Source organism: Sorex fumeus, unplaced genomic scaffold (genome assembly GCF_029834395.1).
Source record: "Sorex fumeus unplaced genomic scaffold, SorFum_2.1 ptg000063l, whole genome shotgun sequence".
In the NCBI taxonomy this organism is placed as follows: Eukaryota; Metazoa; Chordata; class Mammalia; order Eulipotyphla; family Soricidae; genus Sorex; species Sorex fumeus.
Genome location: NW_026606120.1, coordinates 43,702,666 through 43,719,721, shown reverse-complemented (window position 1 = coordinate 43,719,721; position 17,056 = coordinate 43,702,666). Strand labels below are relative to the sequence as shown.

The 17,056-nt window shown below is 49.5% G+C and overlaps 1 protein-coding gene across 3 annotated transcripts; it reads right to left on the bottom strand.

Annotated features, from left to right (window-relative positions):
* Nucleotides 1-584: 584 nt before the first annotated feature.
* Nucleotides 585-14,559, bottom strand: P2RX5 (purinergic receptor P2X 5). 3 transcript variants are annotated; one of them, XM_056127391.1, is made up of 12 exons: nt 14,372-14,559; nt 9,127-9,277; nt 8,496-8,567; nt 8,207-8,282; nt 8,028-8,124; nt 7,745-7,825; nt 7,382-7,520; nt 6,780-6,916; nt 6,269-6,362; nt 6,093-6,158; nt 2,566-2,648; nt 586-1,552 (listed from the first exon to the last, which is right to left on the bottom strand). In XM_056127391.1, the coding sequence occupies exons 1-12, from the start codon at nt 14,503-14,505 to the stop codon at nt 1,309-1,311; spliced, it is 1,374 nt and encodes a 457-aa protein (XP_055983366.1). In that variant the 5' UTR covers nt 14,506-14,559; the 3' UTR covers nt 586-1,308. The 3 variants fall into 3 exon arrangements, with proteins under 3 accessions (XP_055983368.1, XP_055983366.1, XP_055983367.1); XM_056127393.1 differs by lacking the exon at nt 7,745-7,825 and having other exon boundaries at nt 585-1,552; XM_056127392.1 differs by lacking the exon at nt 8,496-8,567.
* Nucleotides 14,560-17,056: the final 2,497 nt, after the last annotated feature.

Below are 17,056 nucleotides of genomic sequence, written 5' to 3'. Positions count from 1 at the left end.
AAAAATTCAAAGGTTTCCTTTAGTGACAAAGTGAAATGCCTTGGGAGCTGCTGAAAATAGACTAGACTGAACATGAAGGCCACTCAATACCTCTATTGAAAACCACAATAGCCAAAAGGAGAGAGAACAAAAGGGAATGCCCTGCCACAGAGGCAGGGTGGGGAGGGGGAGGAGGTGGGGGGTGGGAAGAATACTGAGATCATTAGTAGTGGAGAATGAGCACTGGTGGCGGGATGGGTAACAGATCATTGTATGACTGAAACACAAACAGGAACATTTGTAAATATGTAACAGTGATTCACTAATAATAAAAAATTTAAAAAAGAGAAAGTGAAATGCCACAGTAGATTACCCAAGTTCAATTAGAATTGAAGACTGGATTTGCTCATGGGTTGCTGTATAAGGAATTCTGTTCTGAGGAACATACTTATCTAATATTTACCAGAACTGGTGAGATGGTTCCTACACGCCAGTCTGAAAGCATATTCCGTTTTGTTCTTTTCTTATTGAGGAGACATGGTCTGACTTGGAGTCATCAGGAAACATTAATTTCGTGAGGTGGGACACAACAACTGAAATCTCAACAAGGGAACCTCTAGAATTGGTAGCACAGATAGCCTCAGGAAAAAGGTTAGTGAGATTATTTTCAGTGCAATTGGTTTGAGGACCATGTCAGACAATGTTCAGGACTTTCTCCTGGTCTACACTCAGGGATCACTCCTGGCGGGCTCTGGGGACCATAACGGTATACTGGGAATTGAACCCAAGTTAGCTGCAGACAAGGCAAATGTCCAACCTGTAAATTTTGAATCTTAAATATTGCCTAAACAAAAATATTTTCATTTTAATACATTGAATATAATGCCATTTTCCTAGGGTTGAGGTGGAGAGGATGGAAGGGTCCTCTCCTCAAGGCATGTGTCTGTCAGCTTGCCTTCGAAATTGTCAACCTCTGAAGCAGGGCTTTGCATATCTCAAACCAGTATTTTTCAAACTTGAACATGCACAATGAGCCACCAGGGAATGTTGAGACACCAGTTCCAATTTAGGGGAACATGGAAGGGACCTGAGTGTGCCTGTCTAACTAAAGCTCCCAGGCAGTGCAGGTTCTGCTGGTCCACAGACTTCACTTGGAGTTGCAGAGCTCTACAGCCACTGAACTCGGAGCAGTGCCAGGAGTAAGACTGAGTAAATGATGCTAGTTATGCTGTCTTAAGCTGGGATAGCACAGCAGGACGACTGCATTGTGGTCACTCAGGATTAAATCGGGAGTGTAGGGGTGTAGATCACCACCGGATCCCTCCCCCCTCAGAGCGTAGTGGAAGATTCATTACGATCTAGGAACCTTGACAGATTGTCTTGTGGCCACGTCACTCTGGCATCCAGAGTTGTTGGCTGACTGAGAGGTTCCGGGTCAGGACCGCTGCCTTGCTGCCCTGTGCTTGACAGATCTAGTAGCTCCTTCTTGCCGCCATGCCGGTCCTGCATCTTGGGCTGCTCTGCAGACTTGACCGTGGCCTCCCTTCCCTTCAAGGATTTTTTATCTTGAAACCTGAATAGGACACCACCCTGTTAGCCTTGGTCAGCCTCCCTCAAAATTAGAAGGCCAGGCCTCGCAGGGGGTGCCCCTCTACCACCAGCAGCTTAGTTCTCCAGTACGTGAGGTCAGGGCTGGGGTTCAGTGCAGGCCAGAGATAATTCGGGCTGACCCTCAGCCCACTGTCTCATATTCCTGGGATTGGAGCCAGAGAGACAGTTCAGTGGTCTTGTACAAGGCCCATGCACGTTTGACCCCTGGCATCCCAGATGGTCCTTCAAGCCCTCCAGGGTGCATAGCCAAGAGTAACCCCCAAGTTACTCTTAGGCACAGGGGTTGGGGTACCCTGGAGTACACCATAGTAATTCTCCATCCTTGTCCTAACTTCAGAAAACTTCCAAGGGCTTTTCCCTTGCTGTCCACCCACAACAATCAGAATTTGCCGCTCATACTGTGTTCTGCTTTGAATATACATATTTACACACAGCACATACATAAACACACCCAGCCTAAAAGAGCCTGAAAATTAGTTGCCATAATGAAAACAAATCTGTTCCTTGTTTTTTGGTTGGTTAGTTGGTCTAGCTTGTTTCCTGGAGGTGTTGAGAGTTGAGGGCCACACATGTGCAAGACAAATGTTTTGAACCATATCATGGCCCAGAGCCAAATTCATTTTTGCTTTCCCTTCCATCTCAGCTTCCCTCAACCCTAACCCACTACCAGGAATTCCCAAATTCAAGAATCCTCAACATGAGACTGGAGAAATACTATAGCAGGTAAGGCATTTGCTTAGCATGCACCCAACCTGGGTTCAATCCATGGTATCCCATATCCCCAAGCACTACCAGGAGTAATTTATGAGCATACTGGGTGTGACACCCCCACAACACCTCCCCCCCAAAAAAAAATCCTAAAATTTAAGTGCTAGGAAGATCTGGGTAAAGGTCCCAAGCCAAGAAGGGGGATGTTGACTAGGGTGGGGGATGTCCACAGAGCCCCTCAGCTGCAGGGGGAGAGACATAACTAACCTCATTTTCTCGTACTTCTGGTTGCGATAGAAGTGACGTCTTTTAATTAAGTACATGAGTATCAGGTCACAGAAGAAAGATGCCTGCAAAAGAGTTGGGGTCCCTGGCTCAGAATCTTACTCTTGCAGAAGTATCTGAGCACTGATATGTAACTTCCTGTGTGATCCTGCAGCAACCTCTGAGGACTTCATTAACCCCAGTTTACAGTTGGGAAAATGGCACAGAAAGAGGTGCCTTTGTCTAAGAGCACATCCTGGTCCACGGCAGAGTTAGCCTATAGAGCCCACCAGCTCGGGCAGGTCAAACACTCACCCTGTCTGACCCCACTGAACCACCTTTTCAACAGAGTGCATGCTGCACTTGAGTGCTTGGAGGTTGAGATTATCATCTGGGGACAAGCATCTTACAGAGTTACATGTCCTGTGATGGGGAGAGGAGCAGAGATACTGAAGCCAACCAAATCCTCCAGAGTAACACCCAGGCTGAGTGCTGAGGGATAAGAAGGAGCTGACATGAGACAAAACAAAAAGGGAAGTATAATACTACCGTGGGTAAAAATAGATGTTCTGAGACTGGAGCAATAGTACAGCCAGCGGGTAGGGCCTTTTGCCTTGTGACACAGGTTTGATCCCCCAGCACCCCATGTGGCCCCCCAAGCACCACCAGGGGTGATTCCTGAGCACAAAGCAAGGAGTAAGCCCTGAGCAACACTGTTCCCAAAACTGCTGCAGCACTGCCCTCCCGTTGTTCATCGATTTGCTCAAGCAGGCACCAGTAACATCTCCATTGTGAGACTTGTTACTGTTTTTGGCATGTTGAATACGCCCCGGGGAGCTTGCCAGGCTAAAAATTAAAAAATAGATGTCCTTTTTTTGGTGGGTGGGAGTCCACCTGGTGATGCACAGGGGTTACTCCTGGCTCTGCACTCGGGAATTAATTCTGGCAGTGCTCAGGGGACCATATGGGATACTGGGGATTGAACCCGGGTCGGCCACATGCAAGGCAAACGCCCTACCCTCTGTACTATCACTCTAGCCCCAAAAGATAGATGTTCTTGAATGTTAGGTACGTTCTGATTTTTTTGAGCTTCATTTCTGCTTGTTTTCCTGCGCCCTGGAGTCCTCCACAGGTGACATTTGGGAGCCCAGGTGGGGGGCAATATTGTATTGAATCAATGGCCAGCCTGTGAGATCACTGATAGGCTGCCCAGCCCACCCTACAGCTTGGGGGTGGGGGAAGAAGAAAACATAAAACAAGAAAGACACCACAGACTTGCTGTGCCTGGGAAATTCCATGTGGCATGTGGTGGAGAATCAGACACTTGCAGGAAGCACTGACCTATAACTTTAGAATGTCTTCTAAGCATTGGCTCCGGTCCTTTAAGGGGAGGTGTTGACGGGCTTCGCACTAGACATGGAATTGAGGCAGTTTAGGAAGGTCCTTCCAGAGAGAGTGAGAGTGAGAGGCACTAGAGTGGACTATGATATTATCGCAGCGCCTGGGGCCCAGCCTATATTAAACTCACTGCCTTGTGTAAATGCAGCTCTCCACCAGAGGGCGATTTCACCCACCTCAGATGCGAGGAGGAGAGGTTTCCCTCTGGGTTTCCAACCCAGACTCTGGAGTGGGTGGGGTGCACACCGCAGGGAATTGATAATCTGTCTACAGATCAACCAGGCCCTCTGCCACTGGCCCATTCATGCCTTTTATTCCCTTGATCCCCAAATTCTCACTTCAATTCCTTGCTCCACAGTAAGCATTCTTTCCATGGCCACCCACCATATTTTCTATGACCCTCATCTCACAGGCATAGCCCCCTGTTGCGCTTGTTTTTCAAAGCTACCCACATTAAAAAGTGATGGCTCCCAGTACCAGAGAGATAGTACAGCAGTGGGACACTTGGCCTTGCACAAGGCTGACCCAGGTTTTATCCCCAGCTTCCCATAGAGTCCCCCAAGCACTGCCAGGAGTAATTTCGGAGTGCAGAGTCAGGAGTGATTACTGAGCATCATCAAGTGTGGCCCAAAAGCAAAAGTGATTGCCCCAGGTCAAGGAGATGGCTCAGACATAGAAAGACTGCACTCTTCTGGGGAACATAAAATAACAAAATAGGAGACTAACACCCAAGAATAGCAGAGATAAGTACCAGGAGGTTTACTCCATGACTTGGAGGCCAGCCGCATATGCTAGGGGAAAAGGCAGCTCAGACAGAGAAGGGAGCACCAAATAAAGGGTGTTGGGAGGATCCTCCCAGGATGGGAGATGCATGCTGAAAGTGGACTATAGACCAAACATGATTGCCACTCAACGCAAACCACAGCACCCAAAAGGAGAGAGAGAACAAAGGGGAGTGCCCTGCCACAGAGGCAGGGTAGGATGGGGGGGTGAGGGGGTGGGGCGGGGGGATGGGAAGTGAGAGGGATACTGGGATTAGTGGTGGTAGAGAATGGGCACTGGTGGAGCAATGGGTACTCGATCATTGTATATCTGAAACCCAAGCACAAAAATTTGTAAATCTACAACTGTACCTCATGGTGTTTCACTAATAAAAATCTAAAAAACCAAATAAATAAATAAAATGAGTTAGTTTAATTCCCCCCCCCCCAAAAAAAAAGTGTGGCCCAAAAGCAAAAGTGATTGCTCCAGGTCAAGGGGACGGCTAGAGGGCTGGAGTACACGCTCAACATGCAGGAGCCCCAGATTCAATTCCCAGCCACCACAGTACCACCCCACCCACCCCCAAAAAGGTGGTGGCTAAAGATGCCACCTCTGGAAAAGATGCATATGCATATCTACAGGGTTATCTAACAGTGATTATTTGCAGTTGAAGGAATTATTTGGGACTCACTTTCCTCTGCCACCACTCAGGTGCATGGACTCCTACTAACAGTTTTTGATCTCAATCAAAAGTCTATCCTACCAACACCCTTTATTTGGTCCAAGCACAAAAATCTGTAAATCTACAACTGTACCTTATGGTGTTTCACTAATAAAAATCTAAAAAAATTAAATACATAAAAATAAAAAATAAAACATCATCCTCTAAAAAAAAAGGCTATCCTAGGTCCTGCCTTATGCTTCCAATAGAGTCATGGCTCCAAGGCACCGGAATAAGAAAAGAGGCTGCCAGATATCTTGGCTTGGCTTGGGACTTGCCTGGAGCACATCCCCCACTGATGACCCTAAAGCATTTTCAAAAGAAAACAATGGCATGGAAGAGATTGGAGGAAACTTCCCTCCAAGCACCCCTCCCTCCCCTGGGAGCCCCTCTGGGTGCAGCTCTAGAGCTCCAGGCAAATGCTTCTCTGACTTTGGAAAGAGGAACTCCACCGGTCAGTCACTGCCCCCGAGCCCCCAGCCCCAGACAAGACCATGGGCCTGTGGGAGTCGAGGGCTTTCTTGAGCCGCTTCCAGGCTCATCTCACCAGCTCTGCTCTGAGACAGGCCCTCTCCCCTGGGCCTTTCCCTCTACCCTGCCACACTGCTGCCAGCTCAGGAGGAAAGAGGAGGACGGGAAAGATACTTACAGCACCCAAGATGGCCAGTCCAGAGCCCACGTTTATGACTGTGGGGATAATGCTGAACTTCCCTGCCTGGAGCACAGAGACAAAGGTGAGTGAAGCAGGACAAGGTAGAGGCGGGCTCCCCGAGCTCCCACCTGCCCAGCCTGGGGAAAGGAAGAGGAAGGAAAGGTCTCTCGTACCTTGCCACTCACAATCACGTGAAAGCGGATCCCATAGGCTTTCATCATGGTGCGGAACTCCACCCCATCTTCATCACGGTAATACCTGGCATACCTGAGGAGACACGGCCCTGAGGGAACTTGACAGCCTGGGCCTTCCTTTTGGCCACAGATCTGACTCTGGAGATTTATAGGACCCAAGACTCAGCAACCCTCGAGTGCTTGCAGAGTCTCCTGCTGATACCCTTATTAAAGATTCATCTAGATCTTTGAAATCATCATAGCCACTCCCCAAGAGGCAAGGACGCTGCCACCATCACCAGGCCAACCGGAACCCACCAGAGGAACAGACCCAGAATGAAGTCAGACAGCGAGGTCAGGGTACCCAGAGGCCCTCTCAGTGCCCACTCCCCTCTCCTCAGCCTTCTCTCCCGTGCCTCTCACGCACATGCCACATTGCTGGAACCCAGGAAAAGAAATAGCAGAATTGGGGGCATTGGGGGCTCAGTGCAGCAGGCTCAGCCCTGGTTACCTGAAGCTGTACCCACTGGAGATGGTGTTTTCTGAAGTAACCTTATCCAGGCGGCTAAAATAATACTGAGGTTTGCATTTAGATGGCCCTTTATCAAGATCACAGTCCCATTGAATCTCAATTCTTATCACACCACCCTGGATGAAGAAGAAGACAAGAATCAGTACTTTCTGAGGACAGTCATTTTGTCACAGCACTACAGGACAGAATCGGTGCTGATGCAAGGAGATGCCCGGCTGGAGGGGGGTCCTTGGAGGACAGTGGAAGGCCCAGGTTCCTAGCCTCATGTCTGAGAGACTGAAAAAGTACCTCTCCAGCAATCCCTACCCAGCCTGGGTTGGCCTGCCTTCATGTTCTGGGGAGAAGGGGCCAGTGTGGGAGCACCTGCCATGGACCGGGCACCTTCCACAGCAGTGAAAATGTAGGGGCGCTGAACGTTCGCTGACACCCCAAGGACTAAGAACAAGATAGTGCTGAGTGCATCTCTCACCAGGTCACCGATCTTTCTGGAAAGAGTAGTAGAAGCAGGTGACTAGGCAGGTTCAGCCCACTCCAGGAGTCCCCCGAACCTGCCTCACTGCAGAGGCCTGCACACTACCTACCTTCACTGCCAGCTCATTGAAGTCGTTCCCCGTCCAGCTGACCAGAGACCCCAGTCGGAAGATGGGACAGTAGGGGTTAGCAGGATTAAAGCGACAGGTCCTCAGGAATCGTGTGTCTTGGGTGTTTAACACATTGCTCCTGGGTAGAGGCCATCACATCCAGTGAAATGAAGGGGAGAGACATTGTCCCTGCCCAGACACTGGGCTTTACCCCACAACCACTGGCCCCTCACCCAGCTGGGGCCAAGTCTTGACCGTGCCCTGTGCCATCCCCCAGAGGTGCCTCACACCAAGGTCACATGCACACACACCCTATGCACATGCTTGCACAGCTTAAGCCCCTAGCAGTGAAGCGTCACATACTTGGAGAAGTTGAATTTAGGGAAATGAATGTAGTTCTTTATGTAAACAGTGAAGTTTTCAGCGTTGCTCAGGAGTGGCTTCCTGAAAAATCAAGCCAGGTCAGCCTGTCTGGGAGCCCCAGCCCTCTCCTCCAGCCCCCCAAGGCTGCATCCTGCATTCCCCCTGCACATGGGTCTCTTTCAAGGCCACTCATTTGGCTGTATTTAGGTGGCCTCAGAATGAGGGTCTGGCATGGGCCTAGAACTGGGCACCTCCTGAGGACCCTGAGACCATAACCACTCACTCTGGCGCACACTCCGACTCCAGTGGGCACCAGCCGAAGATCTCACACGTGCCCCCAGTCTCGTTCTTTGTGGGCAGGCAGCGGCCAGTCCTCACTCCTGCAGGGTGGAACAGGGGTCAGGCCAGAAACCTTTTGTTTCAAGGCCCCTCTCCCCAAAGCAGAACCACCGCCAGCCTCACCGTGGCCAGTCAGCACAGGTTCCCCAGGAGGGCAGTCACTGTCCTCGTGGCACTTAGCTTCCTCGATGCTAGAACTCTACAGAGGAAGGACACTGAGGTAAAGATGTCCCCGTGCAGGCCCATCTCGGAGCCAGTCCCACCCAAGATGGGGCCACACAATCTTTGAGAGCCATTTTTTCCCTCCACTCATCTGTGGCCTTGAAGGGTTGGAAACCCTGCTGCAGGGACCCAGGGGGCCCAGCCTTCCTGGGCCTCACCCCCACCCCCAGCTCTCTACACCAAACCAAACCTCAGCACAGGTTTGTTGCCGCTGGTTGGGGGTCGCGATGAGGTTGGTGGTGATGAAGAACATGTTCTCTCCCTGAGGGGCCAGACAGAGAAAGGTGAGGTGCCTCCTCGGGCCCTCTTGCGAACCTGCTTTCCTACAGATGTTAGAAAAGGCAGAGTTGCAAAAGCATGCTGGGACATGGGGCACAAAGCTGGTGGATGCCATCCATCTGCCAACCTTAGAGTCCTGGAGCAAAAGGCCAGGTCCAGAACCCCAAATGCCCACCTGCCCCCACCCCCCAATCCCCACCCCCCCTATAAACACACACACACACAGAGTCCTTACTCTGACCTCAGGCCCAGGTCCTGGCCCAGATGTAGAAGGAACAGTAACTGTGAAGAGCCCTGGGGCTAAATTGAGGGTGGTCTGCACCAGCCCCCCGGACTCCTATACCCTGCAGATTCTCAGCGCCAGTGGGTCTCGAAAGCTCCAGGTTGGCAGGGAACGGAGTGGAAGCACAAGGCGCAGGCAGGAGCTCAGGCAAGGAAAACATGCATGCCAAAGTCCCCAGGCCCCAAGCAACCTCCCTTGTTTGCCGCCCCCTCCACCAGCCCCTGAGAGCCTAGACCCCCATGCTGGGTGGGGCTCAAACCTGAGGTGGGATGACAAAGTCCACAATATCCCAGAGCCTGGCCCCCAGCTCTGAGGTGTTGGTGAACACCACGCCCTTGACTTTGGTGATGACGCTGCTCTGCAGGGTGGTGTCCGTTTCCTGGTAGCCCTTCTTCACCAGGAAGACCCAACTGTGGGGAAGGTCATCAAGGTTATTGCTGCAGGGATGTTTTAGCAGGTGAGGAAGTGTGCAGGGAGGGAGTGGGCGCGGACTTGGGGCACCGCCTTTCCACCAGCGTCTGGGCAAGGTCACAATTCTCCAACTACTGAAATCCTGAAACCAGCCCCACCAGTGGCAAAGAGGATAAGTTGTGTCTTTGGGGTTGCGGCCCTTGTCAGCATCCTGGCCTAAAACGGCTCACCCATCAACTGGCCATGTGACCGCAGGAGCCAGTGAACTCCTGGGATTGACAGGCTCACTCATGCCTCCCTCCCTGGGAGGAAAGTTAAAGGAGAGGGGCAGAAGCTGAAACTCATCAGGAGAGGCCAACCCATTCTTCAAAAGTTGAGAACAACATCCTATTCTCACTGAAACTCAAAACACAAGCAACAAAAGTTAAAAATAGATGGGGCCAGAGAGATAGTCCAGTGGGTAGGGTGCTTGCCTTGCATGCAGCAGACCTAGGTTCAATCCTGGGCATCCCATATTGTCCCCTGAGCCTGCTAGAAATGATTCCTGAGTGTAGAGGCAGGAGTATCCCCTGAGCATTGCTAGGTGTATCCCATCCCCCAAAAATTAATAGATTAGCTGAACTTCATCAGAATTAAGAACTTTTGCACACCACATGGTTGTTCTCTATTAGATTAAGAAAGGTTAAAAACATAGTAATCAGTCATCACGAATTGACTTTTATTGATTTATTTTCTGATAATTCTACTTGCTATTCTTTATGTGTTTTTGGAGCAAGTAAGGTGAAATAAATTTGTTATACGCCTATGAAGGGAGAAGGTTAGAGGCTGTGAGGGAACCTGGGGACATTGGTAAAGGGAAGGGGACATTGGTGGTGGGATTGGTGTTGGTACATTATATGCCTGAAACAACTCAATTATGAACAACTTTTTAAATCACAGTGTTTTAATAAAAAACGTTTTAAAAAGAACTTTTGTGCACAAAAGAAGGGTACTATTTAAAAAGTGAAAGTGGGGCTGGAGAGAGAGTACAAGAAGTAGGCATGTGCATTGCATGTACCTGCATCAAGCTCAAATCTCTGGTACCATACATGGTCCCATGAGCACCTCAAGGCTCACTCCTGAGCACAAAGTCAGGAATAGTCCCTGAGTGCCATTGGGTGTTGCCCAAACTTCTCTCCCCTCCAAAAGTACCCAACACATATTTAAAAAAAAGTGAAAAGAGGGTCCAAGGAGATGGCTCAGGGGCCAGGGGTACGTCAAGTTCAGTTCCAGAACCACATAGATCTCAATTACTGCCAGGTGTGGTCCTGCTGGCCCCAATCCCAACTGGCCCAAAACATAATCTGGTCTCATTGTCTGAGTGTTATTGGGAGTGGCTGCAGACTCCCTAAGCCCTATTTCACACACACATACACACACACACACACACACACACACAAATTTAAAAAGTGAAAAGATTGGGGATGGAGCAATAGCACAGCAGATAGGACATTTGCCTTGCACGCAGCCGACCGAGGTTCGATTCCCAGCATCCCATATGGTCCCCCAAGCACTGCCAGGAGTAATTCCTGAGTGCATGAACCAGGAGTAACTCCTGTGCATTGCCAGGTGTGACCCAAAAAGAAACAAAAAAGTGAAAAGATAATCCAGAGGCTAGGAGAAAATATTTCTAAATAAAATACCCAGGAAATACAATAAACCCATATAACTAGAAAAAACAGATGATCCAATTTGAGGGTTTTCAAACTGATAACATTAAGAGGGGCAGTATTGGGAATCAACCCAGAAACTCATACATGCAAGGCAAGTCATCTGCTACTGAGCTACATCCCTGTCCCAAATAATCCAATGTTTAAATTGAGCAAGGATTTGAAGATATTTCTCAAAAAATACATAAGTGACCAATACATGGGGGGAAAGTTCAACATTGGACCAAGGAGATAGCTCAAAGGGACCAGTCCACATGCTTTGCATGCAGGAGGCCTGGATTGTGCCTCCAGCACCTCTTGGTCCTCTGAACACCATTGGGATGGATCTGTGAATAACCTCCAAGAAACACTGGGAATAGCCCCTAAACACACTGCTGGGTGTGACTTAAAAATAAATAAATAAATAAATAAATAAATAAATAAATAAATAAAAGATATTCAACATCATTAGTCATGTCTAAAGACCACAGTAAGAAACCAAAAAAAGTAATAAAGAAACAAAGGAAAGAAAAAACAATTGGTGAGGTTATGGAGAATTGTTGCTGATGGAAATAAACTGCTGTGGAAAATGGTTTGGTGATTCCTCAAAAAATTATGTCACCCTACAGTCCCACATCAAAGTACATACCAAGAGGATTGAAAACATAACCTCAAATCTGTACAGAAATGTTTTTAGCAGCATTATTCATAACAGGCAAAAGGAAATGGATCAAATGCCCGTCAACAGACAAAATAGATAAATGAAATGTGACCTGTTCACACAATTGAGATATTATTCCATGAAAACAGCAATAAGGGCCAGAGAACTCAAAGGACTGTAGTACAGGTTTTGCACAGGCATCTGGGGCGTCAGTTATGATGACTCTGGGTGCCCTGAGCTGCACTGATGGAAGCATGAGCACTGGGCCAATAGTAGCCCCTGAGCACTGCCAGGCATGGCCCTGAAACAAAAACAAAACTGAAAGAAATGAAGTAGACTGGTCCATGCTACAAAATGAATGGACCTTGAAAACATTATACTAAGGGGAAAAAAACAGACCCTGCAAATGCCACATATTGGATGATATGGTTTATATGAATTGTCCAGAACAGGCGAATCCAAAGACAAAAAAGAAATTAATGTCTGATAGGGGTGAATTATGGTTGTTAGTAAATGCAGATTTTTGAAGTGGTGATAGAATTGTTTTGGAATTGAACAATGGAGATAGTTGTGTGACATTATGAACATATTTTTTTAAATCATATACTTAAAAATTGTGAGATACATACTGTGTTAATTTTACCTCAATTTAGAAATGGTAAAAAATAAATGCCATAGTCTTCATAAATGTCAATATACATGCATGTATGAGACCTAGGTTTAGTACACACACACACACACACACACACACACACACAATGTGAAGAAAGGTAAAGGTAAAGGTAAGGGCCCTCCCGTTGATCGTCGATTTGCTCGAGTGGGCCCAGTAACGTCTCCATTGGAGACTTTGTTGTTACTGTGTTTGGCATATCGAATACTCTCGGTAGCTTGCCGGGCTCTCCGAGAGGGGCAGAGGAATCGAACTCGGGTCGGCCATGTTGGCCGCTTGTAAGGCGAACGCCCTACCCGCTGTGCTATCGCTCCAGGGAGGATAATACTACCAGAGTGTTCATGTTTGGAGAGGAGCAGTCAAGAGAATGGAGATATAAGGTGATAAAAGGACAGTGGGGGAGTATCTGGTACAGCTGATGGTGGTGGTGGTGGGCAGTGACTTTGTATAGCAATACTATAAATGTAAACATTATTGTAACCAAGTTACTTAAACTATAATTAAAAAACCCAAACTATTAATATTTGGGAAGTAGAGGCAAAAGGAATAAAAAAGCTCTTGTACTACTCCTGAAAGGGTTTTTTGTTGTTGTTTTGCTTTGGGGCCATACCTGGAAGTGTTCAGGGCTTCTCCCAGTTCTGTGCCAAGGATTACTCCTGGCAGACTCAGGACCATTTTTGGTACCAGGGATCGAATCCCATGCAAGGCAAGAACCCCACCCACTGCACTATGTTTCTGGCCCAAATCTGCTTTTAAAGACTCCCCTTTGAGTTGGAAATGTGGATATACTCTCTGTATTATCTCTCCAGCCCCCTGAAAGTTTTTTTATATGACCAAAACTATGTCAAAACAAAGCATAATATATATATATATTTGTTTGTTTTTGAGCTGTACCCAGAGATGCTTGAGGGCTACTCCTGGCAGTGCTTGGAGATGAGACCCAGGGCCCCCAAGTTCACACAACCCACTCTAAAATTTAAATGAGATGGTGCATGTAAATTCCTTAACACAGTGAGTGCCTGACACAGAGGAAGAGCTCAGTGAATACAACTCTCATTCATTTGCTGTGATGATGCTGCTAGTGTTGGAGTTGGCCCAGTTTAACTCCCCCGGGGAAACAGGCAGGCAAGGTGTCATGCAGTAGTCGTGTGCAGCTGCATCTCCCGGGGCACCAGAAGTGGTTCTCTGTAGAGTAGGTACACCCACTCTCAGTCTCTGCGGGCACATCCTGGGCTGAGGCTGCCCATCTCTAAGGAACTCAGAAAGGATTGTGGGCCATTAGCCATTTTAGCACAAACCAGGGGGACCTGGACAGAAACATCTGGCAAGTAGGGAAGGGATAACAGTCATTCCCTCGTGCATTTCATACTGATTCCTTATGCATTTAGGTGATGCCAGGCCCTCCCCTCTTAGGTTCCCAAAAATGACTGAATCTGACTCAAAAATAATGCACCTGATCCCCTCAAAAGGCAGAGAGAGTGAGGGAGAGGAAATTCTGGTCAACTCGTTGTTCCCTCTCCTCACGGGAGAGCAACCCCAAGTCCTGTCAGACTGGATAGGAAAGAGCAAGTCAGTGGGAAAGTGGGCTTCAGGGTAAGGGCCCTTGAACAGGAACCCCAGCTGGGTATCAGCGGGGCAAGCCTCCAGCGTGGGGAGCGGTCCAAGTGAGCCGGAGAGAGAGCCCTAGGACGTGCAGGATTTACTGCATCGCACCAGTCCCGGATCTTGGCACTGAACTCAGTGATTATAAATAACCTGTGAAGTGCCTGGGCCAGCCAGTGCCAGGCCAGGGCCTACGGACCCCGGGCCCCAACTCTGGGGATCCACCGGAGGAAGGGGCTGCCCGCAGAAAGCCTCAATGGAAGGCGAAGGAAGCCAAAAGACCCTTCCACGACTCATCGCCAGAAGATTGGAGAGTGAGTAGAGGGCTCACCCTTGCACCCCACCCACCCTTAACCCCAAGGGCCGAGTCGGGATGGTGGCGGGGAGGCTGTCTTCCCCAAATAAGGTGATCCCAACCACAAGGCCACTCGCACCCCCGCAGCGCCAACCGGCCGCAGCCCCGAGCACTCACACCAGCATGTAGAGCAGGATGCCAAGCTGCAGGAGCCGGTGGATCAGGCCCACCTTCCTGTTCTTGGTGACCACGTACTTCTCGGTGGTGTAGTCCAGCAGAGCCCTCGTCTGCTTGGCGGCCCCCTGCCCCATGCTGCTGCCCTGGCCGGCGCGCACTCGCGGCAGGGGTGGTGCCGCATGGGCACCGGCCCGGCCCGCCGCCCCCGCGCCGCGCCGCCAGCCCGCGCTCCCGCCTGGGGCCTGCGGGGCGCTGCGGGGCGCGGCTCCGGGGCGCGCGGGAGGTGGCCGGCGACGGGTTCTCCGCGGGCTCCGACCACAGCCGCGGCTCAGCGTCCGCCAGCGACCTTGCCGTCACCTCCTCCTCCTGCCGGGCCAGGGCGCCCCGGAGCCCGCTGGGGCACGAGTGTGGCCGCCTCCGCAGGGAGATCGCTGCCCCAAGGAGCAGCAGATGGAAAGGGGGAGGGATGACCCGCTCCTTTGAAAGCCCTCCCTGCACCCACTCCTTCCCTGCTCCTCGGGAAATTCCCGGGAATTCCTCCTAGTGAATACAGGGGGATAGGTTTCTGGAGGTGACACCTACAGCCTGGAGTGGAGGTGAAGAGCAGCGAACAGCATCCTTAGAGGGCTGGAGGGATGGCAGAGCGGGTAGGGCCCTTGTTTGCACGTGATCTTCCCAGGTTCCATCCCAGGCACCCATATGGTCCGACCAGGAGTGATCCCTGAGCCAGGAGTTAAGTCCTGAGCACGCGCAGGCGGGTGTGTCATCCTCACCCCAAACAAAAATGCATCCATAGGCCATCTATACAAGTTTTTATTTATTTATATCTTTTGACTTCAGAAAAACACAAAAGACCTAGATTTCTGTGGTCACAGTATCCCAAGTCAGCTGCTAACACTGAGAGTTCCCGCATGACACTGGGGCAGGTTTGCATTTGCAACTGCACGCTGCAGAGCTGGGGGTCAAACTTCTCGCCACCAGGAAGAATTACCTGTCCCTGGACTGGGATAGGTTGGGGGGTGGGGGCTCTGGATAGTGATCATACTTGCATTGTGGGGGTCAACGATTCAGACTCAGAACAAAGAAATTTTGAGGAGTTTATTAGTCCATGGCTGCACCGGTCACAGACCCAAATCCTGCAGCCCTGAACAGTTTTTCCCAGTCTTTTAAAGGGTTTTGTCTATCCTTTATCAGGAAGTCAGGCAGTTGAGTAGCAGAGGCACAGATAAGTGATTTGGTCAGAGTTACAGTTTGATTTTACACAATAGTGGAAAATCTGGGGGCTGGAGCAATAGTACAATGGGTAGGGTGTTCACCTTGTGTGTGACTGACCCTGGCACCCCATATGGTCTCCCAAACACCAGGAGTGATTCCTAAATAGGAGTCAGGAGCAACCTCTGAGCATCACCAAGCACCACCTTGCCCCCAGCTCCCTGCCCCCAACCCCTGTCAAAAAACAAAGAACAACCAATGCTGGGAAATATAGCTGCAACCGCGTGATTATTTTCTTCAGTCAGCAATTTGGGAAATAGTTGTCTCTGGTCTTAATCAATAGGGTTTATTTTTGGAGTCAACTGTCTCATGAAATCCCTGTCACTGGTCTTAAAGATGACTTAAGTGTTACAGTTTTAGTTACATTTCTCATGCAGTGTAGGTTACTGGTCACAATCACAGGATGTGTCTGTGAGTGGCTATTTCTGGAGTCTGCTCTAAGGCAAAAAATGAACGAGCAAAATGATGGTCTGAGGACAAGATGGCTGTCCTGGTGTTATTTTACCTGGAGAGAAGATGTGCACCAGCTGTTTGACATGGTCCCAAAGCAAGGAGAGACCAGAGCTAGTCTCGGAGAGACCCTCACAGTGTGGTCCATGAGGGACGAGACAGGATTTGCCAGATGAAACTAACAGCATGACAGTCCAAGAAGCAGGGTCCTGGGAATTGTGGAACAATTGTGTGTGAGGTCAAAACAAAAGTAGGTGTGGCCTCAAAAAAACACGAAATTCCTTATATTCCACAAACACTTTACACACTGCAAGATACCAGCTTTCACTTTGAAAATTTTTCTTGAAATCATGGTTTCTGTAGAAATCTGCATATGTTTGATGCTCACGGCATCTCCGGTCTCATGCCAGTTCTTGTCCTGTGGTGCTTTTTTATTTGAGGATTAAAAAATGTTGTAGGTCGGGGGTATGGTGCCGCCAGCAGGTCAATCTGTACCTGTGAGGTGAGTGCATCAGCAGCCTGATGGCACCGTCAGACTCTCAGATACCCCAAAATTGCTGCTGTGCCTTTGGCCAGACCCCAAAAACTTGGGGCAAAGTTTACCAAGAAAGTAAATGACTAAAAGTTAGGTATGTGGGAGACATACCCACAAACCACCTCTGGCTCAGCTATATAATTGGAGGCATGCCTCTCTGGTTCCTGATCGATTGCTGAACAGCCATGATCCCAGAGACTCAGAAACGAATCTTGGAACCCAAAGGCTTTTGGCAGAAATGCTTCCTGTTCCTGCAGTAGGTTACTGGCACTGGGCCACTCCAGGTGGGAATAGGTTTCAAGTCTTGGCCTGTTCCCCTTGGCGGCCCAGTGACTGCCATCCTCCAGAGGCCACTGGACAGTCAGGTTTGGGCCTGCAGTGACGAGACAAGCGGGGCCTCACCAGATGGGGGTGGGACCGGCCCTTTT